At 49.9% G+C, this 24,571-nt stretch overlaps 1 protein-coding gene across 2 annotated transcripts in view; it reads right to left on the reverse strand.

Moving 5' to 3' along the window:
- Positions 1 to 24,571, reverse strand: part of SHB (SH2 domain containing adaptor protein B) — a 136,771-nt gene that overhangs the window by 36,601 nt on the left and 75,599 nt on the right. For both annotated transcript variants that reach the window (XM_023242467.2, XM_003995682.6), the window contains exon 3: positions 11,539 to 11,754. In XM_023242467.2, coding sequence (XP_023098235.1) covers positions 11,539 to 11,754 — 216 coding nt within the window. The remainder of the gene's footprint in view (positions 1 to 11,538; positions 11,755 to 24,571) is intronic.

Consider the following 24,571-nt stretch of genomic DNA (forward strand, 5'->3'; position numbering starts at 1 on the left):
TCCCCTAGGGGTGCCTGCGTGGCTCAGTCAGTTAAGTGACTGGCTCTTGGTTTTGGCTCAGGTCATGATCTCACAGTTTGTGAGATTGAGCCCCGTGTTGGGCTCTGTGCTGATAGTGCAGAGCCTGCTTGGGATTCTCTCTCTCTCTCTCTCTCTCTCTCTCTCTCTCTCTCTCTCTCTCTCTCTCTCTCCCTCCCTCCCTCCCTCCCTCCCTCCCTCAAAATAAATAAATAAACTTAAAAAAAACAAAAAAACAAAAAAAACAAAAAAAAACCCAGCCACTTCCCAAATCCACCAACTACCTCTAGGCCTTTGCCTTGCCTTGCCTGCCCTCTTGGAACCCCTTTCTTCACTATCTCTTGGTGCACGATCCTAGCTATTCTTTAAAGTTCAGCTCCAGTGCTACCTCCTCCTAGGGGAGGTTTTGACCTAGACCCTCCAGGTAGTATTCCCTTCTCCTCTTCTGTGCCCTACATCCCCAGTATATGCCATTGTCTAATCCCACCCCAGTCTCTAGTATAGGTAGGTGTCTTTTCAGAACCAAATGGAGATTGCGCCTCATTCATACCTCAGCCTCCTCTGAACTTCTGCACAGCCAGCATGCAGCTGACTTTAAAGAACCGCCTATGGGCTACACCAAGGCCAGGGAATGGAGGAACCATAGTGGCTCGGCATCATGGAAAGGGTGTGGACTATGGAATTAGAAAGACCCATGTTTGATTCTTGCCTCTGCCATTACTGTGTGACTTTGGGCAAGTTTCTAGGCCTCTCTGAACATTAGCTATCGCTTCTGTAAAACAGGGTTGACAATACCTATACCATAAAGGTATATGCCATATACCTATACCATATACCATATGGAGGTAGTTAGTAATAGACTCTGACCCTCCCAGTAACCTATGCAGGACAGAGTCTGTTAAGCAAAGGCAACAAGGATTAGACAACTGAAAACAAGGCCTTGCAAGGAGTTCTCAGCCCACTGAAGAGGCTTTTTTAGGCCTTCTGTGGATGAAGCAGAAATGAAAACCTTGTAAATCACATGGGGCTCACAGGAGGGGCCTGCCCTATACTCTGAAAACACAAGGCCACAGGGACTAGAATGAAGGTGTCCAAAGCACCCCTTTCACACAGTCCTTGGCGCTGACGCTTCCATTCTGCCAACAGCTAGGCCTCAACTCTAGTCTAGTCTGTGTGTGTGAGGGGGGAAGGGAGTGTGAGGGGAGGGGTGGAGAAGCATACAAGGGGCTGCTGCCCAGGCAGTAGTGAGCCCCCAAGATGGGGCAAGGAGGGAGACAGTGCAGTGGTCTGGGGAGCTGGGGCGGACCACATGACACCTGGAGCCTCTGGAAACACCACGGACTTTCACGACAATGTGCAAACACTTGCAATTGACTGAAAATCTGTTCCCACGACAACGGTCTTTGCTGCTTCAACTTTCTAAACATATGTTCTAGGTTACCTCATGTGCTTCTCACGGCAAGATCAGTATTAGAATTCCCATTTTACTGATGGAGAAATCGAAGCCCAGAGAGGTGAGGCCCCCTTTCCTTCCAGTTCAAGAGCAGGCTTCACTCCCCGCCTCCCCCCACCCCACCTGCCCTGTGCGTGACAGCAGCACCTCCAGGTACTGGGAGACAACAGGCAGCTCAGCAAATGTTTGGTTTGTGTTCCAGGACTGCCGACAAGAGGCCTCTGTGTTCACCTCGGCAGACACATGCAAGCCCCAGGGCACCACGCTGCCACATCTTTTGGGCAGTGTCTGAGAACAGAGGTCTCCATTGTGAAGGGAGGCAGTGGTGACTCCCTGAGAAGCGGGGCATTGGATGGGTTTTGAAGCAGGCACCGGGATGCTGCTTGGGTTCCAGGAACGCTGTCCATGCATGTACACTCAAGTCTGGGCTGGGGAAGGAGGGCCTGGAACAAGGGGTGGGTGTGTCCTCGTCCTCTTACTCTGCACCCCCCATAGGAAACAGGCACCACTGTCTGGTGCAAAGACCTCACCCCAAGGGCTGCTGCTCGGCTATGGGAAATAAGATAAATCCTGATGAAAATGATGGGATGATCCAAATGCAGAGGCCTTGATGGCTGCCGAAGCAAGCCATCTTTTTTGTCATAACTCATGTTATACATGAGAATTGGAGGGCTGGAAATGAGACTGATTTGCCCCAAGTCAACAGCTAGATTTGAACTTGACTCCAACCCAAGTCTTCTCAATCCCAGAGGCCTCTAACAAGGTCAGCACAAATCCTGTCTACAGTGTAACACATTCTCAAAAACATAGTTAACAATGACAGTGATACCAAAGCCTGCATCCACTGAGCACTGACTGTGTCCTAACTCTCGGCACCAATTACCACCCATTTTAAGATGAGGAAACAGAAGCAATTTGCCCCACTCTTAGCAAGTGGCAGCACGGGGCTTTAAATCCAGACCCCGTGGCTCTGGCACCTGAGTTCATATGTACTCTACTAGTTCTGAGTCGGGCTCACCTGTCAGATGGAGAACGCCTGCTTGTGTCTGATGCAGGTTTCCTGATGTTTACACCTACAGACACCCACAGACGCTCACTTAGAATCCTAGGGCCAGGCAAAGAGACTCTCCCCCCCATCCACAAGCCTCAGAGGACCTGCATGGTGGGCATATATGGAAACAAGTCCCCCCATCCAGGAGCCCAAAAGCCCCCACCAAGCTGTTTATATGTCTCTGCTGCCATCGCTCTGGAGATGGCAGTGAGGAAAAGGAAGAGTGACAGGAGGGGACAAGCCAGGTGCATGGCTCTCAGGGGGCTGCATGCCACCCACTAGCACACCACTCTCTCCACCCGCAATGTGGTATCTGGACTCCTGGGTCAATCCTCAGACAGCCAGGGACACACTCTTGGCTTCTTCCTAGGAATTCAGAACAGAGGTAGCAACTGCGGCAGTTAACAGCCAGGCAAAAATGCCTGTCCAGGTGCAGATCCCTCAGCCACATTTGGAGAGAAGACAGGCATATAGCATGAAAGAATGATATGAAAATAAACCATCTCTGTGTGAGCAGGCTGCACAATTACCTAGGTATTCCAGCGAGCTGAAGCAGTCATGGGGTTGGTTTTCCCGAGCTATGATTTATTCAATAACTTAACAAATATCTGTATGTTCACTATGTGCCAGGCATGGATCTAGGTGGGGACTCTGGAGGGGTGAACAAGCCAGGCAGAGTCTCTGACCTCACAGAGCTTACAAAAATCTCTATTGACATGAAGATGTCTGCCCTGCCAAACAGAAGAGCAAAGATTCTATCAAATCTTTGTGCTTTTTGTTACACAGGAGACAAAGGCACTCGAAGGAACATTTCTATCTATCAATGTAATTAGTAGACAAACCAAAGCTACTAAACAATAGTGTTTTCCTTTTTTTCTCTTTCTTTCTCTTTCTCTCTTTCTCCCTTTCTTTCTCTCTTTTTCTTTCTTTCTTTCTTTCTTTCTTTCTTTCTTTCTTTCTTTCTTTCTTTCTTTCTTTCTTTCTTTCTTTCTTTCTTTCTTTCTTTCTGGGGGGGAGGGGCTAGTGAATGAATTAATTCATTCATATGTCAAGTAGAAAAGCCAACTGGAAAAACCTGTCCCTCAGTAAGATATTAGCCAAAGGAAGTGAGTGATCCCAGTTCTCTTCGTAGTCATTTAAACCCCCCTTTTCTCTGCAGACCTGCTGTTCATACGTGTTAAACATTAATTACAACTGTTACTCATTACATTGCAAAAAGCTCCCCATACAAACAAAATTGTTAATTTCCTTGCAGGCCCAAGGTATTCTGGGAGCTGTGCAAGGGACAGGAAGCATCACAAAAGCCCCACTGGGGCCCATGGTGAGCAGGAGGTGGCATGTGTCTCGGTGTGCCAGGTGACAGTGGCAGGTCTAAGACTCCCCGAGGAACCTTCTCTAGGGGCTGAGCCTGTTTATTCTGAGCATGACGATGAGTCAAGGGGCTTGGTGGGAGCAGCAAGCCCAGAGGAAGTGTCTGATGCACATAATATCAGAGTTACCAGACTCAGAGCACTTGCACTTGCCAGTGACAAGTCACGAGGTCAGCATGGAGTGGGTGCAACTGCTCCACAGCAACCAAAGGCACATCGCACCAGCACAAGGTAAAGGGAATGTTCAGACCTGCCTTCTCCACACTTGAGATGTCAATGCAGCGGTAGAAAGAGCAAAGGTTTTGCAGTCAGACTGACCTGGGTTCATTTGCTGTCCGACTGTGGGCAAGCTGCTCATCCTCTCTGAGCTTGAGCCCTGTCACCTGTGTGAGGACAATGAAACCACACCCACCTTGCAGGGCTTCGTAAGTGGTGTTCTCTAAATGTGAATTTCCTGTCCTTCCCACATTTGTCCCTTTATCTTAATAGGTTTATTTTAAATTGGTCAATTGAGCTGGTTCAGAGATGACTCAGAATTGTGGAGGAAACAGACATATCCAGGACTTTACTTGCCCTCTCTCTGCCCTTTCAGCCTTATTTGATGAGGTTGGGCAGGTGTCAAAACTCAACAGGGTGTCTCTTGAGTTTTGGGGTGGGGTGACCAACACATCATTAGCACTTCCCCTGCAAGTGTGTATTTGGCTCTTCCAGAATAAACCAATGCACCCCGTACAGGCTGTGGTAGAAGCACAGAGGTCCCAGCCTGGGATGATGGGGGGCAAGGGACTGGAGATATCCAGAAAGGGCTTCCTGGAGGAGGTGGCATTGCTACCACTGAGCTGAGCTGTGATATCCCCTTTCTAACTCCCCCTGATCCTGGTACCTAACATGTAACATATACAGGGTACACTGTAGGTTCTCAAAGTGAAGCCCTCAGGTCAGTGGCATCAGTAATACTTGGGACGCTGTTAAAAATGTAAATTCTCGGGGCGCCTGGGTGGCGCAGTCGGTTAAGCGTCCGACTTCAGCCAGGTCACGATCTCGCGGTCTGTGAGTTCGAGCCCCGCGTCAGGCTCTGGGCTGATGGCTCAGAGCCTGGAGCCTGTTTCCGATTCTGTGTCTCCCTCTCTCTCTGCCCCTCCCCCGTTCATGCTCTGTCTCTCTCTGTCCCAAAAATAAATAAACGTTGAAAAAAAAATTTAGAAAAAAAAAAAAGAAAAAAAAAAAAAAAAAAAATGTAAATTCTCATGCCTTGTCCCTGAAACCTATTGCATCAGGAACTCTGAGGAGTGTGACCCAGCAATCTATTTAATGCTTCCTCTGGGTGAGTCCCCTGCTTGCTCTGGGGCAAGCCAACCAATTCACAAGTGTGTCATGGCTAGAATGGGGAGGGGGACAGAAGGGAGAAAGGCAATGGGGACCCTCTCACACCCAGGGACCAGTGGTCCAATCCTTGGGAAGGACTGAAGAATAGAAAAACTGGGTGGCTCACCATTGGAACTACTATAGGAATAGAGATTACAGTTTCCTATAGAAGTACTGCTTCCCACACCATGTTTCTCATTGCCAGGCGTAACGAGGAATGGACTTTGTAAGTGGGGCCTCTGAGCCTTCTAAGTACCTCCCCATGGGGTACTATTTTAACATTAAATTGAATTTTATTTAGTACAGTAGGCCTTCCTTGAACACTGACAACCATGCTCTCAAGTGAGACCCTTTAGGGCTAACAAAGTCTTTTCATCCAGATCTTTTCCCTTAATCATTACAGGGATCCAGTGTGAAAAGTGTTGTAAGCATCCCCGTTTTGTAGATGGGAAAGCTAAGACTCGGAGACTGAACAGCCTGAGGTCCCACAGCTGGTGAGTGGTGGAGCTGGCATATGAACTTGGGATTGTCTGACTCCTTCAACTGCCTCACTGACTCCTGACATGCAAAACACTGTCCCGAGCTTTTTTTCTTTTTTAATTTTTTTTTTTAACGTTTATTTATTTTTGAGACAGAGACAGAGTATGAACAGGGGAGGGTCAGAGAGAGAGGGAGACACAGAATCTGAAACAGGCTCCAGGCTCTGAGCGGTCAGCACAGAGCCCAACGCAGGGCTCGAACTCACGGACCGCGAGATCGTGACCTGGCTGAAGTCGGACGCTTAACCGACTGTGCCACCCAGGCACCCCTGTCCTGAGCTTTTGAGGGCAGAGAAACTCGCTGAGAAGCTAGTGGCGAAGACAGATAAATACCCAAATAACTATGTTCAGCACTGAGTCATTTGTCTGTCTTCTATCTTTGCTGGGAAGCAGACCTGTTGCCGGCTGAACCCAGGGCATCGCCCAAAAAGTAGCTTCAACAGAAACGAATCTTCAGACAGTGAGTCGAAAATGAAAAAAAGAAATGACTTTGTTCCTTTAAAAGATCTCAAGGGCACCCTTCACACACTCCCTGCCACCTGGCTCTTTGACCAAGCACTCTGATCATTTGCTTCTCAGAAGCAATTACAAACCATTAAGGATATAGCTGTTAACAGTACTCATTGGATTAAAAGGAAAATATTGATCTATCCTCTGTGTATGGCTTGACTGGCTCTGCTATGAAGTCTCTGGGGGTTCTCTTCTCCTCTCCAGGCCTCAGTTTCCCCAGCTGGACAAGAGGGAGTGGGATGCCATGGTGTGGGAGCTGAGTGGTGGCAGAGCATGACTAGCCCGTGGGATGGCTCTGCTTAGCCCCCCCACACAGGCATGAACTTCCAGAGCTTGGGCTCCTGCAGAATCCTCAGCTGGAACCACTCCAGGTGGGATCGCACACCCCAGTAGAGTATCCTCCCAGATGTAGACATAGGGAGGAATCTGTACAAGGGCAACAAAAGGCAGGTGACATTTCCCATGGGCTCCAACCATATCTTATGCAGCATCTTTGACGGCAGCAGGGAGCCCAGACAGCCGCTGGGTTAGGGCTTGGGCTCTGGAATTGGACTTCACATCCCAGCTCTGTGGCTGACTAGCTATGGGCCCCTTCTCTTTGGGCTTCAGTCTTTTTTCGCAGTAAAATGAGGAAACTAACCCCCAGAGCGTGGCTGAGAGGATTAGAGGAGATAATGCAGGCAGAAAGTGCTTCAGTAGATGCCAGCACTTTCCTGATGCCGCGTCCTTTAAGCCTCACTAGGACCCTTTGCAGCAGACACATTTCCTGGGTGAGAAAATGGGAGGCTCCTAAGACAGGTTCAATCCTCATCCTCCCAGTGGCCACTCAGAGATGTGGAGACACCTGATCCATGCCACCCTGAGCCCATGTCTGCTTCTCTAGGTTATCCTCTCAGCTCTTCTGCCCTTCCCTGTGTGGACACTTCCTGTGCAGGCTCCATTTGTCCATGTCACAATCCCTGCCACAAGGCCCAGGGCTGGTTAGACCCTCTGTACCAATCCACGCTGCCCCATGACAGTGTGGAATCACCCTAGGCTGCTTTTCCTGCCCCACACTGGGCAGGGAGTGCCACAGGCCATTTCTAGACCCACCTGCTACCTTGCAATTTGTCGCTGTAAAGACTCCCAAGGGGTGAGTCAAAGCAGGCTGGGAACCGAACGTAGCCAGCTCTAAGGGTAGGTGTCTCTGCCATGGGGAAGGGGGCTGACAGCTTGATGGAAGCCACGCCACCTCTCTGTGCACAGTGGAGCTGCAGCCTGTTTCCTGTAGTTGGCGGTATAAGAAACCTGACCAGGCATCTGTCCTGCGGGCTGGGATCAACAAAGGCCACGCGTGTGGGAAGGAACTCCAGTGCAGGGCAGGTGGAGGTTCTGGCTGAGGCCACAGTCAGCTTCCTGGAGGAAAAGCAGGCAGTGAAGGCCCAAGGTTTTTTGGAGAGCTTGTGGTATTTCTCACTCACCTGGCCAGAGAATTCTAGGAGGGAAGACTTTCATACCCAAGAAGCTAAGACCACTTCATACCCTGCAACATCTGTCTTCACCACAACCGGGGAGTGGTAATTGAGCCTTCTAGAGGCAGCGGCCCCCAGATTGCCAGAGTGTGGCTGAGCTGGGAAGGGCCTGACTTCCATAAACGCTGGTCTGGAGCTGCTGGCTAGGAAGGGTTACTTCTATGAAGAATGCCAAAGAACTCTTTTGAGAGTGCCTCTTTCCATGAATGCAGTATAGGACAGCACTTTGAAAGGCAGGAAGTGCTTTTGCTTCATAGATTGAATCATGGAGATAATTCGGAGGCCTTCCCTTCTCCCTGTCTCTGATCAGCATGGTGGGGTGCTGAAGGATGGACACAACCCTCAAAGTGACAGACCAACCCCCCACTGCTGGGCAAAGCCTCTATCATCATTCCTGCCTCAAATGAGCTGCTGGTTGCAAATTCCCAGTGAGGGGAAGCTCATTATACTTCCAGGTGTAAATGAGATTCTCACCACTCACTTGGACCCTAAATGCTGGTGACTCCTTCTTGGTGGGTCCAGCTCTGCCCTTTGGGGCTCCCTCACAATCCATACCCTTTGGAAATTTGAAAACACTGCCCAGATTCCCTCATCCAGGCTAAACATGCAGAACCAGAGAACACAAAGGGAGGAAAGAGATGGTAACGATTTTGCCCAGCCAACTTTATCCCATACGCAGACACTTCCCAGCTCCTGTACTCGTCTCAGTGAGCATCAGAGAGCTTCCTGAGAGTCTAGAGAAACCATTTCAAACGGGTGTTGTAAGGAGGACAGGGCCTAGCCAAGCACTGCCTTGCTCCCCAGTGACACCAATGACTTGCTAAAGTGTGTGCGTCCGGACATACTCATGTACGTGCATTACTGACTCACACAGGACACCGTCCTTCAATTCTGGGCAGCCACACTTCTGGGTTTACAAATGGGACCATGGCAGCACTTGAGTTATCCACTCAAGCCACTTCAACTCATCCTCATTACCTGGAAAGTGGCCCATCCACCTCTCACTCCACCTTCACTCTGGGCTAGGATACCAGGTGCTCCTTACCTACGAACACTGCACCGACGGGCTATTCAGACATGGGGAGGCATCCGGTCATGACTAATGACAGGTGCTCATAGCGTCCCTTCAGCCCGACTGAAACAGCTTCCTTCTAGGCCCCAGAAATCAGAATGAAGCCAAAAGCTTCTTGGAAAGAGAACAGCTGGTTTATACTCTGGAGCAGGACATGCACAGATAAGTGACTTGATGAGACACAGACAGGGACCTGATTCTGAGTCTGTCTTCTCTCAGCAGCCTAAGAAGTAGACCTATAATGACACTTGTGATAGCAACTCAGTGACATAAAGCCACGTCCAGAATGGACACCTGCGGCCCAGAAACTTAGAAGGAGACGGTTCTAGCTGAGACCTTGTGATCCTTTGTATAGAACGTACAGGAGTTCTAAAAACACCTTTGAGCAGAAGTGGGCAAGTTCTGGTCTGAGAGCCTTTAGAACATTTGAGGTCCAATAGGTTAAGTGCTTTTATACTTTAATATGCATGCAAATCACCCGGGGGTCTTGTTAAAACAGATTCTGACTCCATAGGTCTGGGGTAGGGCCCAAGACCCTGTATTTCTCACCAGCTCCTAGGGGATGCAATGCTGCTGGTCTAGGGACCGTGCTGTGAGCAGCACGGTGCCAGACCAGACTAGAGCATCAAAGGTAACCCTACCCTCGAGGGACCTACAGGTGGTCAGTCTAGGAGAGTGTGAGACCCTCCACCTGTCTCAGTGCTATCTCATGCCACAGGCCCTGGGTGTCTGGGAGAGCTGCCACACGAGCCCTTTAATCAAACTGGTGTTTGCAGAAAGTAAGCTCTTGGGTAGCAATGGCCCCATTCCAGCTCCCCTCACGGCCAGGAGAAGAGCACAGCCCCTTATTGGCAATGCCAGGGGACAGAGACAGTCCTTGGATTCCCTTGTGCCAAAGGAAGACAGGGGGCTGTGAAATGCATGGGAGTGACCTGACCTTCAACCTCACGACTACTCCTATGTCTGGCTCTTGGCCAGGTGCTCAAAGTCTGACAGGTGGAGACTGGTACTGACAGGGCTAACCGTACAATGAGAGAAACGTCATGCCAGGGTTGAGTGCAAGAAGCTCAACAGGCCCAGAGACACAGTAAGAAAGCCCTTGGGATGCACAGCTATGTCCCAGGAAGGGCTCACAGAGATGGCAACGTGTGAGCTGGGCCTGGAAGGAGGCACAAGATTTTTTCCATGGCAGTAAAGGGCACTTAGGCAGAAGGAATGGAAGTTGCACGATGCACACTACGTCCAGGGAACTGTGAGTAGTATGTGCTTGAGCAGCTAGAACATCAATTGTTGTTCAGGATAGGGGTAGGGCTGAGGCCTCGCTGCTGGGGACTAGAAAGGAAGTGTCCAGCTGGGTACGAAAAAGAGAGATTTCAGGCAAAAATGAATCTTAAATTAAAAATTAAAACCACCCTCCCCCCCCCCCTTTTGACCTTCAGTGTGGCAAGAATTAAATGAGTCATTCAGTGTCCCTTTTTTCACATGCCTAAACTCTTAGATGCATAAGAAATTTTTTGCATCTGGCTTTCCACCTCTTTTTTTTTTTTAATTTTTTTTTCAACATTTATTTATTTTTGGGACAGAGAGAGACAGAGCATGAATGGGGGAGGGGCAGAGAGAGAGGGAGACACAGAATCTGAAACAGGCTCCAGGCTCTGAGCCATCAGCCCAGAGCCTGATGCGGGGCTCGAACTCACGGACCGCGAGATCGTGACCTGGCTGAAGTCGGACGCTTAACAGACTGTGCCACCCAGGCGCCCCTGGCTTTCCACCTCTTAACATTAAACATAAGCATTTTTGCTGTGTTGTTATAAATTCTTTGTCACTTGCTAGCGCCTGTACAGTATTCCACTGAATCAATCCCTGTTTGCTGGACATTCAGGTTGTTTCCCACCTTTCATGATCATAAACAATGCCTTTTCTGAATTTTAGATCATAACCCTGGCATGGATCCAATAGGCTGGGATTAGAATTAGAGGGTGAGCACATAAACTTAAGACCTGTGACACATGTAGCAGGCAGCTTTCCAAAAGGCTGTGGGAGAGGAGTTTTAGTGCTGTGACAGATACCCAGATTCTAGAGAACCAGTCTCAGAGTGAGGCAGATGGGGGGCACCTGACATTCTCGGCCAGGGCGAGAGCCAGCTTGAGGTCAGGATGTGCCCATGCCTATGCTCTATGAATGGCTTCATGCCAAAGCTGGAACAGGAAACGTGGTAGCCCTAGGTATACCAGGCCTATCACATCCACACAAATAGACAGAAGCACTGGGCTCCCTCAGGCTCAGTGGGAACCGCTCTGCAGTTGGTTTTCTTTTAGTTTATAAGAAAATTCCTTCTGAAATCTTGGCTTCAGGGAACTAGAGCACTACCAACACAGTCAGACAATGAAATCATCGGAGCCGTCTGTGAAGACTAGGAAAGACTGGAACGGAGGGCCTGGAGGCCAGACTTAGGATTTCCCTTTGGCCTGACCTGGCCTCGCTTCTCTCTAGGACCCTCATCATCTTTGAGGGGCCCAGCCGGACCATCAAACGAAGCCCTGTGGGTTTACCTGAGCAAAAGGGACCAGTGCATGTACCCTCTTTACCAAAGGCGACTACTGAGCGTGGGTCAGCAGCGCCCTCTGAGCGGGGCCACCGGCTCCTTACCTGCCAGAGCTGGGATGGTGACCCGGTTCCACTCCCATGGCTGGTCGTACTCGTCGGCGGGCCTGTCGTCGTCCTGGGGCAGCTTGCTCTCCCGTAGTCGGGGGCTGACCGTGCTCTCTGAGTCCGAGTCGACACTTTGGCCCTCAGGTTCATAAGGGGTGTCATATAACTGGATGCCTTTGTGCTGGGACCGGACACTTTCTTGCCTCTGAAATTCTGCAAGCAACAAGGAAGGAGGCAGGGATGTAATGGATGTGCGGAACTTACTTCCTCATCTGGGATCTGTCAGGTGACACCCACGGGAATTCAGTCCCAGCCAAGGAGGTGAGGACTGCACAGCAACAGGCCTGTTACTGCACTTACCTGTTCCTCCCCACCCCTTGAACGCAGTGTCTCTGCTCTGACAGGGCAAAGTTTCCTTACAAAGATCTCAGGCTCTTGGACCTAATGACAGAACCAGAAGGCTCACTGTGGCCATCTGGTTGTGCACTGTAGTCTGTGAGGACAGGCCCAGATGTGCACATGATGTTCCAGGTGTGTTCTGATATCACAAAGAGCCCTCAACCCCTCACTTTACAGATGAGTAGAAGGCCTCCCCACTAGGACTAGTCTAACACACTAGCACATCCGAGGGACTTGAGAGCAGACATCTAGCTTCACTCCTTTATGTTTGAGAGAGAGAGAGAGAAAGAGCAGGCGAGTGTGTGCGAGTGAGGCAAAGGCAGAGAGAGAGGGAGAGGGAGAGAATCACAAGCCCTCACGTGGGGTTCGAACTCAGGGACCACAAGATCATGATCTGAGCTGAAATCAAGAGCTGGACGCTTAAGTGACTGAGCCACCCAGGCGCCCCCAGCTTCACTTCTGAATAAGTGGGGCGGCGGGGGTGCTCCAAATCTTCTGGAAGGGAGGCCAAGGCCTGGCCCTCTGTGGGCTGAGGGGTGACTGCCTGTTTAGATCAGGCCCCAGACAGGGGCATCCATGTCAGCTGCTCATTTCTGAGAGGCCGGTGGTGGCTCGAAGATGGATGCTAGGATGCCAGAATCAGGTGCTTCTGAGCCAAACAGTGACACTTCACCTGCTTTGATCCTAGACCCCCCTGTGTGAAGGGCCTGCATGGGACACAGGGAAGGGAGGGTTTGCTCGAGAGGCTGTTCTCAGGAAGCCCATTGCTTCCAGAAGAGGTAGACATACGCACCTAAATCACCATAATTCTCTGTAGCAAAGGGCTCAGTGCAGGGCCTGTGAGGGGCGAGGCAGGGGGGGAGAATGACAAGGGAAGTGAAAACAGGAGGGTCAGCGTTCCCTGCGGTCGGACCATGTTGAGGCAAGGCAGTGTGGCTGGAGAAGACCGCTCACTGCCTTTCTGTTTCATGTGGTAAAAGACACACATAACATAACTTTGCCATTTTAACCATTTTTATGGTACAGTTCAGTGGCATTAAGTACATCCACACCATTGTGCGACCATCACTGCCATCTATCTCCAGAACTTTTCATCTTCCCAAACTGAAACTCTGTCCCAGTTAAACACGAACTCCCCACTTCCCCTTCCCTGTCCCCTGGGAGACACCACTCTCCTACCCTACATACTTCACTACAAGAGGAGTCATATGGTACTTGTCCCCATCTGTGACGGGCTTATTTCACTTAGCATAATGTTTATAAGGTTCTTCCACGTGGTAGTGTGTGTGTTAGAATTTCCTTTCCATTTAAGGCTGAATTGGTCTATTCACTGTCCCCTTTTGCTGGAGCACTGGGTCCAAGGAGATGAGAGGGGAGAGGTAAGGCTTGATATAAAAGGGGTGAGGATCGTTGAGAGTGAGCTGTTGAAAAGGACTCTGGAGGCATTCTCCAAATCGGAGTTCCGATGGCATAAAGACACAGTAGAAACCCACGGGACTTATGTGCCTTGAAGAGCAGTGGACAAAACACATGGTGATGTCAGCCTTTCTAAGCAAAAGCTTGTTTTTAGGCTGGGCTTCATGGTCCAGGGCCAGCTCGTGGGGATGGCAAAACTCCGTGTGCACATGCCCTGATACGACAGAAGCCAGCTGATGCCGCGCCAGTGCCGTTAGCGTTGACGTTAAATAACATGACGGTAGTGTTTCCCAGACTTCATTAAGTCACACACACACCAACTGCTGTTGATTCTGTTGTTTGCAGGTACCGCCTGGGTTCTTACTTTCCATTTTTTTTATGCTGCCTCACTTTTTAGAGTTAGTAAATTCATTACAAAAATTTTACATCACTATCCTTAAGTCATTATCCTTTACTAGAAATAGTTGATACACATAAAAAGAATGAATGAGAACAAAACCAAGTAGGTAGGTACTGGCCCAAGGCTTGCTTTCTCTCTGCTGGAAAGGGACCTGAGCTGGAGAGCTGGTGGGGGTGTAGGCAGTGCGCAGAGATACTTTCTTTGGAAAACACTTTCTCTTTTTACAAGGAGAGAGGAAGAAAATGGAAAAACCTTCTCACCTTCTCAGGGCCCTGAAAATCCTGTCCTCTCTGAAAAGATGTCCTGTACTTTGGCAAAATATGGCTTTACTGGGTCCCATGAGTAAACTGGGATCGTTTATTAGTTTTAGGGATGATGTTTTTCTTTTTATGGGGGAGGAAGAGGAAAAGAGAAGAGCTATAAAAGGTAGGACTCAGGGGCACCTAGGTGGCTTAGCTGGTTAAGCATCCAACTTTTATTTCAGCTCAGGTCATGATCTCACAGTTCATGAGCTTGAGCCCTGGGTTGGGCTCTGTGCTGACAGCATGGAGCCTGCTTGGGATTCTCTCTCTCCCTTTCTCTCTGCCCCTCCCTTGCTCATGCTCTCTCTCAAAATAAATAAACATAAAAAAAAAAAAAAGGAAAGAAAGGTAGGACTTGGTCACTTTAAAGTGAACACCAACTGTAAGGCACTATAGACAACTCTGAAACTCCTGAACCTACCAAACTATCTAATCTGTTCTGTGGGGTCATCATCATCACTCTCGCTGGTTCTGAGAAGTGCAGTCTAGCCTCCTGTCCTTGGAAATTTCCGAGGTCTGAGGACACTGGGGATACAGCTGATGGACACTCACCCAGGAAAACCACCTTCCTCTTCACCCTACTTTATCAGCAAGACCAGCAACCATTTAATGCACTGTACGGTTTACAAAGCACTTCGCATGAGAATCACCATTTACTCTTGGGCACCACAAAGCAATTCACAGAGGCACATTTGTGGGCTTCCAATAATCGGAAGTGCCTTTGCTCTCTCCCTGACAGAACCTGGCTGCAAACAGATCTTCAAAGAGTGTGGGTGGGTGGAATGAACAACAATCGACAGCCAGAAACCACTCCTTACTCCCAAATTCTTGTTAATTTATGGAAGTTCCTGACAGCAGTGATAAAGTATCGGGAGCAATATGCCAAATGCATGTAGTTTAGTGTTACACAATATGCAGAAGAGGTAGATATTCTACATAAACACCAGCATAAAAGGAAAACATGTGCAGTGAACAGATTAGCTATTAAATCAGAGGGACTTGTGCATACACCTCTCCTACAGAATTTATTGTTCCAAAAGCATCTGCGCCTTCCTAAAGCTGGGTTACTAATGGCATGCAGTTAGGGCAGGGGATGTTATAATGGTAATCATTAAAACCAGCTTCCCCCTGTAGTACATGGTGAATTCAAATTTTCATTAAGGCTGCAACAATTGGGAGCAGTTAAGTAAATTATGGCACGCTAACTGGATGGAATATTAAGCAGCCATTAAAATGATAAATCTGAAGATTATGTAGCTACATGGAAAAGCATGCATGAAATTATGCTAAGTTAAAAAGTAAAATACAAGATTGTTTATGTGTTGAGCAAACCGTATAATGTGGGCTTTCTAAACAAGTCCTGGCCACTGTGAACGATGCCCCAAAGGGAATTCTAGCCCTTGCTTAGGAACTGCTGAATACTGTCATCACACACTTTGCCCACAATATCTAGACTCTGATGACAGCAATGTTGTCACTACAGATACAAATGAATAAAGGGCCGAAAACCTGATACAGGAAAGTAAAGAGCTATGGTGCATGGAGGAAGGAATTATTGCATAATTATTTTTGAAAGTTGTTTTAAATAATGAATAAGGATGCCAGTAAAGAAAAAAGGTAATTAAGACAGGAGAACATGAAAGTAAATACAGTTTTAAGCAAGGTGGGCTTACAGGAGCTATGTGCATTTCGGAAGCAGCTGCCTTTTCCTGAGAAGATGCTCATTTAGAGAGCATCTTCTCTCCCAGGAAAGGCTTGCCAGGGGCTCCAGAAGTCAAGGGCCACTGCATCAGGTTAGCTTACCAGACGTCACTGTCTCCCGCCTAATGACCAGGCCCATCCTCCTTATTACCCAGACCGACCTCTGATGGTCCAGAGACTGATCTAATAGGGGACCACATGTTTTAAGTCACAAGTTATCTGGACCTCACCATCTATAAGTTCATGGAAAATGACCTTTAATATTGGTGGCAGGCTGTGATTTCATGCCTCTTAGGCAGGGAGCAGAAACATTAAATTGACAGGTGGGGATTTCTGTTAATCTCTGGAATAGAAAGGTTTTCAAGTGGAACTACATAAAGAGAAAGAGAACGAGAACAAACAAACAAATAAAACAGTACTTTCTCTGGAATTAAGAGACTTAAGACCTGGAAGGGACCCTGGGAACACTCACCAAAGGCACAGAGCCAGGAGAGGGAGGCGGGCGTGCTGCACAAGGATTGTGGCTACGGAGAAGCAAGGGTGAGGGGATTATCTTGAGTAAGGGGCCCAGGACAGAGCTTGGTGCAAACCAAGAATCTCCTGAGTGGGTCTGATGAGGGTTTAGAGTTCCCCAAGTCCATGAGCAACAAGCTACACTTTGCTCCAGGGTTCAGCAGTTCTGTGTTGCTTCCCTCTCACCACCCGCCCCCTCCCAGCCCCCCACCCCCACTTTTCTTTGTTTTGGCTGCCAGGAAGCTCAGGGTTAATTCTGATGCTTGACTTCAGTAAGTACATTATCTTAGATATTGTATCCATTCATTCACCCTTCCTTCAATGTGGATTTTGATTTCCATTATAATGGCCTCATTATATACATTTAAGAAAGTTATGGGGGCGCCTGGGTGGCGCAGTCGGTTAAGCGTCCGACTTCAGCCAGGTCACGATCTCACAGTCCGTGAGTTCGAGCCCCGCGTCAGGCTCTGGGCTGATGGCTCAGAGCCTGGAGCCTGTTTCCGATTCTGTGTCTCCCTCTCTCTCTGCCCCTCCCCCGTTCATGCTCTGTCTCTCTCTGTCCCAAAAATAAGTAAACGTTAAAATAAATTTAAAAAAAAAAAAAAAAAGAAAGTTATGGACAACTTCAAATCTGTATTTTCAAGTTTATTTATTTATTTTGAGAGAGACTGAGGGAGCACAAACAGGGGAGCAGCAAAGAGAGAGGGAGCGACTCTCAAGCAGTCTCCATGCTGTCAGCACAGAGCCCAATGCAGGGCTCAAGCTCATGAAACTGTGAGATCATGACCTGAGCTGAAATCAAGAGTTGGACACTCAACCGACTGAGCCACCTAGGCGTCCCCAAATCTATATTTTGAAAGCAGGTGGATACACATATAAATAAAAACACATATAAATACACATATAAATGAAAAACAAATGTGCAACATACTTTACGGTCAATATCTTTTACCAGCCAAAAGACTACAAGAAAAGAAACCTATTCTATACCTCTTTACCTTCCCTTCAGGAACAGGAAAAGGAGGTCTCTGGGAGATGGGAGGGGAGGAAATCCGTGTGCATCCCTGGAGCACCCAGCCTCCTCTGGCAGCACTGGCATCCACCACTCCGTGCACCCAGCCAGGCATCTACTGAATGCCTGGCACAAGAGCCAGATGGAGACATGATCCTGGTCTTCAAGACGCCCTGGGTGAGGGAGGGCCAGAGCCTCCAGCACAGAGATGGCTCAGGATCCTCACCAGGGAGCAGACATAATACTACAGTGCAGTTGGGGGAAACGTGGGAAAGCTTAAGGAATTTAGACATGAGGTCATTGCACAATGGTGTGGCGAGGAAAATGGACATTTGATGGAGGAAGGAGTGAAGCAAAGGCACAGGGGCTGGACGCACAAGGTAATACATGGGGAAGGTGGGCTGTCCAGAGGGGCTGGTGGGAGAGGAAGCTGGAGGTAGGCGAAAGTGGGCTCTGGATGATCTTGAATGCCACAGGATGGCACCCCCAAGAGTGTCTAAGGAGAGGTGTCTTAGAACCTCTGGGCAGGGTGGAGCTGGGCAGAGAAAGGCTGGCATAGACGTGCAGAAGCCTAGCTGGAAATGATAGACGCTGGCCTGCAGGCCCCTCACCTCTAATTTTCCCAGCTGGGCTTGTCTGGGAATCCACACCAGATGCCAAATCACAGGGTGGCAGAGCTCAGTAGGGATGTGGCCCACAGAGGCCTCCATTCCCAGGCCAAGAAACCTCTACTCAGCCAGTGTGGACGTGCCTGGGTGTGCTGCCAGACCTCTCTCACATGGGTTGGAGGTCACCAGGACCGATGCCTGAGATGCCAGGGATGGGGGCAGACTAGACTTGGAAGCTTAGGGCTGCCTTATGAGATTGATGCACCTTCCACTGACTGGGGCTGCCCTGCACCATCCACCTGGAGGGAGGCAAAGCTGCACCATCCACCTGGAGGGAGGCAAAACCTGTCCAGGTGAGTGACAGGTTCAGCAGCACGGTGTGGTGGCTGCAAACACGGATTCCACCAGACTGCTTGGGCCCAAGGCCTGGCTCCAGCGGAGGAAAAGGGCAAGTTGCCACTGTTTCCAAATCTCTGGATGGGGGATCAACAGTACATACCTTGGAAGGACGTTTAGGAGAGTTAAGTGAATTCATATACCTTCCATGTTTAGAACAGTGCCAGATGCACAGAAAGTACTCTGTGGACATTGTTGTTGTTTTGGTTGCCACTGCTGGGCTTCCTGGGAACCCCATCCTAAGACCCCCTCCTGCCCTGAGATGACCCTTCATCTCCCAGAGCCACAGAAGGTCTGCTCACGGAAATCTGACGGGCCAACCCTGCATTCGCGATGGAGGGTTTCAACACCAACCTCTAAACCTACTTTCATTTCTGGATCCCAAACTTCCAATTCTCGCTGCTGCTTTGGCAGGCTCATGCCTCCATGTGGGAGCCCTGCTCTGGATCAACTCCTGTGTGCAACGCGAAGGTCTCAGCGATCAGCAGGCTAGTCACTACATTTTACAGATCTGGGAAACTAAGAGCTGGGGATGGGGAGAAAGTAGCAGGGATGAGGCTGGAGGTCCTCTCACTCCTGGGCCGGACTCCTCCTCCTGCCTTTCCCCGATGCTTCCTGACATCTCTTTTATCAGACTGTCTAGTTCTTAATCTTCTGGAGGCTGGGGCATCTATTTCAGTCAGGTCTGAGGTGTTAAAATCACACCCAGCACCACAGAGTGAGTGAGGAACTGCACAGGAGTGGCGGGTGGCTGTTCCTAATTAGGCATGCAGCTGAAAATCAGCCAACTTCCAGGGCACCACATCAAAGGAAAGACAGGGGACATTCATCCCCATCTGAACTGTTAAAACGTTTGCTGGAAAAAGGCCCGACTCCTGACTGAGGTGCTTCAACGGACGTCTGAATTCAGGTATCCCTTAGAGGCCGAGGCAGAGGCCAAGGCCGCAGGGGTCTTCTTGGGTGGACGCTGCGGGCCAGCAAGGGCAGGGCAGGGAGGTTCGGAGATAAAGCCTGGAGATAAACCCAATGCAACACAAGCATGAGGCCCCACCTCCTCCTCCTCTATCTAGTCTGGTTTCCGGAGCTGTCTAGAAGCCAGGAGACTGACTAATTGGAGTTCTCTTACCATCTTTTCCAGGCGTGCACAGAAACACCCAAGAAGCGGGTGGTGAGCTCTGCGGAAGCAGGGGGTGTGGAACAAGAACAATGGTCACGTTGGAGGGAGCAGAGAGGGCCTGTCACTGCCCGGCAGAACCTGTACCACTTGCTATTTTGTGCTCAGCCCAAGGGCGAGGGAAAGGCCCACATCTGAGTCAGGGAGCCCAGTGTGCTCTCCCTTCCCTCCGTCATCTGCGGTGATGGGGTCTTCCCTTGAGCCCCCCTGTTCTGTGGCACCAGAGGGGAGACGAGAACGCACACTCGATGACACCAATTATGCTCTCCTCAGGATTTAAAAAGCCATGTGGGTCTCTTCACAGAGCTCTTAGGCCCTCTCTGCAATTACGGCCGAGTCCATCAGCCCTGCCTGTCACTCTGCACTCTTCCAGGGACTGCTCTGGTGTGCTGAGGCCTCTGAGAGGCTGCAGGCCAGAGTTCTGTCGCCATCCCCTGTGGAGACTCACTGAGGCGAACTTGCGCTCCAGGATCTTGGCTGCCCTTGGACTCAGTGCAGTGCATAAACAAGTCTCCATTTAGAGCAGCAACTTTCTCAAGAGACAGCTTTCTGATTCCACGTCAACTGCAAGACCCCAATTCACAGGCAATCAAGGAGCCTGCCTGCTTTTCTTTCTCAAGCATCCACAGAGTCCTTACTGTGTGCTAAGGTGGGCCCCAGGCCAAACACTGAGCACTCACATGGTGTTAGACAACGCTCCCACCCCCAAGAGACCTCATGGTTTAGCAGGAGAATGGGGATGCCAACATCCATAAGCAATGAGTTAATAACAGCTGCAAGTTAGTGGGCACCTGTCTATGCCAGGCACTGACCTGGGTATTGGCTGTATTTCATTCCTCATCCCCATGGCACAGACAGGCAAGTGCTACTGTATTTTACGGTGCAGCAACTGAGGCTCAGACAGAGGCCTAACTGGGGTTAACCCAGTTCTGACTGGCCCCAAGTACCCTAAACTGGTACACACAGTGGCAGCTTAGTGGAGGCAGAAAGCAAATGCTGTCCCAGGGATTTCGAAAAACTTTGGGGAGGTGGCACTTCACAGAGTCTCAAGTCTTAGTGCAAGGAGGCCCCTCCAGGCTGAGGGACCTGCCTTGTGTCACACACAGTGAATGGAGGGCCCTGAGTAGAATACGCTCAAGGAAAGGACAGACAGGTAAAGATGAGGGGCACCAGGAGAAGGGCAACCCAGACAAGTCAAGCAGCAGCAAAGTCATGGAGAGAGGAAAGCCTGAGGGGTTCTGAGGTAAAACCAAATACCGTGAGCCGCCTTGGGCTAGGTGCTCATGAAGCAGAGGGGACACGGAGTAGCTGGATAAGGAGACTGGAGCTGGCCCTGAAGGTTGGGAGGAGGGGTGCAGACTTGAAAGGGGAGGAAACTGGGAAAAGTGGATCAGGAGCTCTGATCAGGTTTATGCTTTCACCCAAAATGCCTTTTTCAGAAGCTGACAGGAGCCACCAGGGTGTGGCAATCAGCTGCTGATGATCTGAGGGTCTGACCCTCCAAACAATTAGGGCTTCACCCTTTCAAGAAGTGGAAAGAAGGTGCCCAATGTTCCAGAAAGACAGACACACTCCAGCAAGCAACCCAAACGTGAGTGTTTCCATCAGGATAAGGGGCAGGGTGGCACCAGCATCCTCAAGTCAATCCTGAGAGGGGCAGGCATCCCCTGACCCCTGTGCTGCAGGGAACACCTGGGGCCTTAGTAAATAGAGGCAGATGCAAGTCCTATCTTGTGTCCTCCCAGCACTGATGGATGGACTGTACAAAGGGCCAGTTGCCTCCCTGGTGCAATCTTCCGGTCTGCTGGGCGTGGTGTGGTCCCGGCTTCCACAGAGGCCTCTGGCCACACACTAATGTGATAAAGCCACAGGGGACAGACTTTCATGACAGACCAGTCATGGTTATAGCCCTCACTGAGCAGCATCACCGGCCCATTCTCACGGAACCTCACAGAGCAAGCCTTGGAAGGGCCATGACCAAACCCAAGCCCCCTCCTCACCTGACTGATAAAAAAAATCTGCAGGTCAGACAAACTGAGTGGCTCAGCCATGGTCGCAAAGGCTCCACTCTTAATAATGCACTCTAAGAATGGTTGAGTGATGGGTGCACGCTGTGTGCGGGGGCTACGCTAAGTGCTCTGCATCTGGCTCCCCACTTAATTCCCACAACAGCTCTACTAGGGGTTGCTGATGGCATCACCACCTTAAATGCACTCACACAGCAAGCCAGTGATGGAGGCAGCCTGGCTCCAAAGCCCATGTTCTTAACCGTGCAGATGTCTACACTGCTTTTCCAACCCAGGTCAATGCTCCCTGTACCACAATTGCATGAATGAGTTCAGGTCAGCAAAGGAAGCAAGGAGCAGAAGAGCAGAGTCCTGGCTCCACTGTGTCAAGTGATGCCAGTGGGTCACTGCCTCCTGGTCGCCGGTTTGCTCATTAGGAAGGTGACTCAGGTTATCTCAGGGTTTATCTGACTAGGACTACACATAGGTCCCCAAAGTAATCATTGTGGTCAGGCACTTTGGGAAGAAAGCATAGGGAGGTGTCATGAGGAAGAGAAATGCCCATTAAAGAGTTGTTCCAGTGCATTCTAATCTTTAGTGGGTTGATCAACACATGCTGCTGGTTCCGGTCTGGCTGGCCCCAAACAAGGGATTACAAACTGGCATCAGGTACAGGGTGCCAGCCTCCCAGGGCAGAGCCAGGGACTTCTTCCAGGCACCACTCTTCCTCCAGCTCTACCTGATAGCACCCTTGCCCCATGCCAGGTTTGCAGCTAAATTGGGCAAATCTCACCCAGACCCATCTGGTGGTGATGGCAGCCCTGAAGCCAATTGTGGGGTCACTGCCTCCTGCTGAGGGGTGTTGCTGGCACTGTGCCTTGTGCCTAGTGCAGCTGCTTGGCCGGAAGCAACTTGCTGAGATCTGGCAAGCTCTCTGCCCCGGCCCTCCTCAATCTGGAACTGCTTCAAGAGGGACTAATCCCCCTGGGGACTTGTCGACAACCAAAGCCTTCTGGATGGTGATGATGAGGCGGCCGGCCTGGGACCAGCCTGGCCCTCCGCTCACCAGCTGTGTGACCCTGGCTGGCTGCCTGATCCATGGGGGCTAAGATTCCTCCAGGTAAGGCAGGAGGGGGTGAAGCAGAGGCTTTGGATGACTTTTTGGCTCCATAGTCTCTCAATCTGCTTCTATAAGAGTGGATGTTCACACATGCGTCCTGTTCCAGTGCTGTGGCTTCTGCATGTGAAGGAGAAGGGGACATATACAAGAGTACCCATCCTACCAGTGTGTGGGGTCCCTGACTTGGCATCCTAACTAACTTCCAACAAATTCCTCAACAATTCAACTGCAATATACAATGAGAACCCTGGACCACAAGACCGGGAGTTTTGGCAGATGTCCCTACCTGATTCAGGAGTGACCACCTGCCAAGGACCAACCCAAACTTAATACAAAGACCAACAACAGCAAGACTCCCTCCTTCCATACAGTACTTTCTGGTCATCAGAGCCCTCTGTGTTATCTGATTCTTATAATCATTGGACTGCAGACAGATCCTATAGGCGGAGCCAGCATGTAACAGGGCCCCCGCGTAACAGAGCAAATGGTAAACCCAGAATGGAAAGGTTTTTGCCAAAGTCAGAGTGAGAAATCGGCACAATTCCCACCTGACTGGTTTTTCCAACTTTACTGTCACATCTTGTATTTCTTGGCGTCACAGCACAAAAACCCAATGAAGTTGTTTTTGTTTAATTTGAAGGAAGAGTGGGGAAGGGGAAGATGTGTGGGTGGTGCTACGCACAAGAATTAGGAACCTGAAAACTGCCACTGTTCAGAATTACCTTCAAGCAGCAATTTCCCATCAGCAGCTATTACAGATAACACTGTCCGCACAACCATCTCAAGAAGTATTTGGAAAGAAACATCTGGACAATATATGTTTTTGTGCTGGGAAACACAAGAACAGCCGCTCCTCAGGACCCTAAAAAGGTGTCCTAGAGAGACTCCATACCATGTGAAAGGTGTCATCAACGTCTAGAACACGAAAGCAAAGGCACCTCGAGATTCTTGGTGGAGACAGCCACCTCACCACTGCTGCCTCTTCTACCTGGCTCCCTCCATGGTGCGCAGGCCTGAACTGCTCCCCCAGAGCCCCAAGTCCCAGGTTTCTGTTCAGTTTGGGACACCGTGTACTGAACCCTGTCAGTGGGTGCCAGTGCATGCCAGTGGTGGTGCAACAGCTAAAGCATGAAGCCAACACCCTCACTAGAACTTCCCTTCAAGAAGCCTGGAAGGTGTCCTGACATCTCTTACCACCCCCTGCTGCCCGCCTCTTCAATGTTCGCAGTCAGCCCAGGGACCTGGGCCTCTCTACCGTGCCTCTAGCCATTTGCATGCTCAGCTCCCAGGTTCACTCCAGCTGCTGCTGCTGCTTCTTTTTAATGTTTATTAATTTATTTTTGAGAAAGAGCACAAGTTGGGGGGTGCGGGGGTGGGGGTAGGCAGAGAAAGGGCGAGACATAGAATCTGAAGCAGGCTCCAGGTTCTGAGCTGAGAGCAGCAAGACTCATGTGGGGCTTGAACTCACAAATTTTGAGATCATGACCTGAGCCGAAGTCAGATGCTCAGCTGACTGAGCCACCCAGCTGCCCCATCACCACAGCTTCTGAGGGCCAAGTTCAACTCCAAACCATCCAGACACATCCCCTGCTCCTAGCACAGAACCTGGCTCTGCAGATGCTCTGTAAATACTGGTCGAAGGAACAGAAACAAAGAGGCTTTTGTGAATGCAGAAATTAGCACAGAAAAAAATATTTGTCTACCCGAGGAAGGGAACGTTATTCATAGACTGGTGGAAGGAGCAGAACTGGAAATGGCCCTGGAATGGAGATACAATTGGTGGACCTAACAAAAATTAAATATTACGGCTTCAAGTTCCACTTCTGTATATCGATCCTATAGAAATGCCCAGAACTTCGCGCAAAGAAGTATATGCACATGGATGGTTGCTTCCGAATGTAAGAAAGAAAAACTGAAAACAAGTTACAAGTCTACAAATAGGGGAAATGACGAATACAGTGTGCCAGAGTCACAGTATAGAAG

The sequence above is a fragment of the Felis catus genome, chromosome D4 (assembly GCF_018350175.1).
Source record: "Felis catus isolate Fca126 chromosome D4, F.catus_Fca126_mat1.0, whole genome shotgun sequence".
Classification (NCBI taxonomy): domain Eukaryota; kingdom Metazoa; phylum Chordata; class Mammalia; order Carnivora; family Felidae; genus Felis; species Felis catus.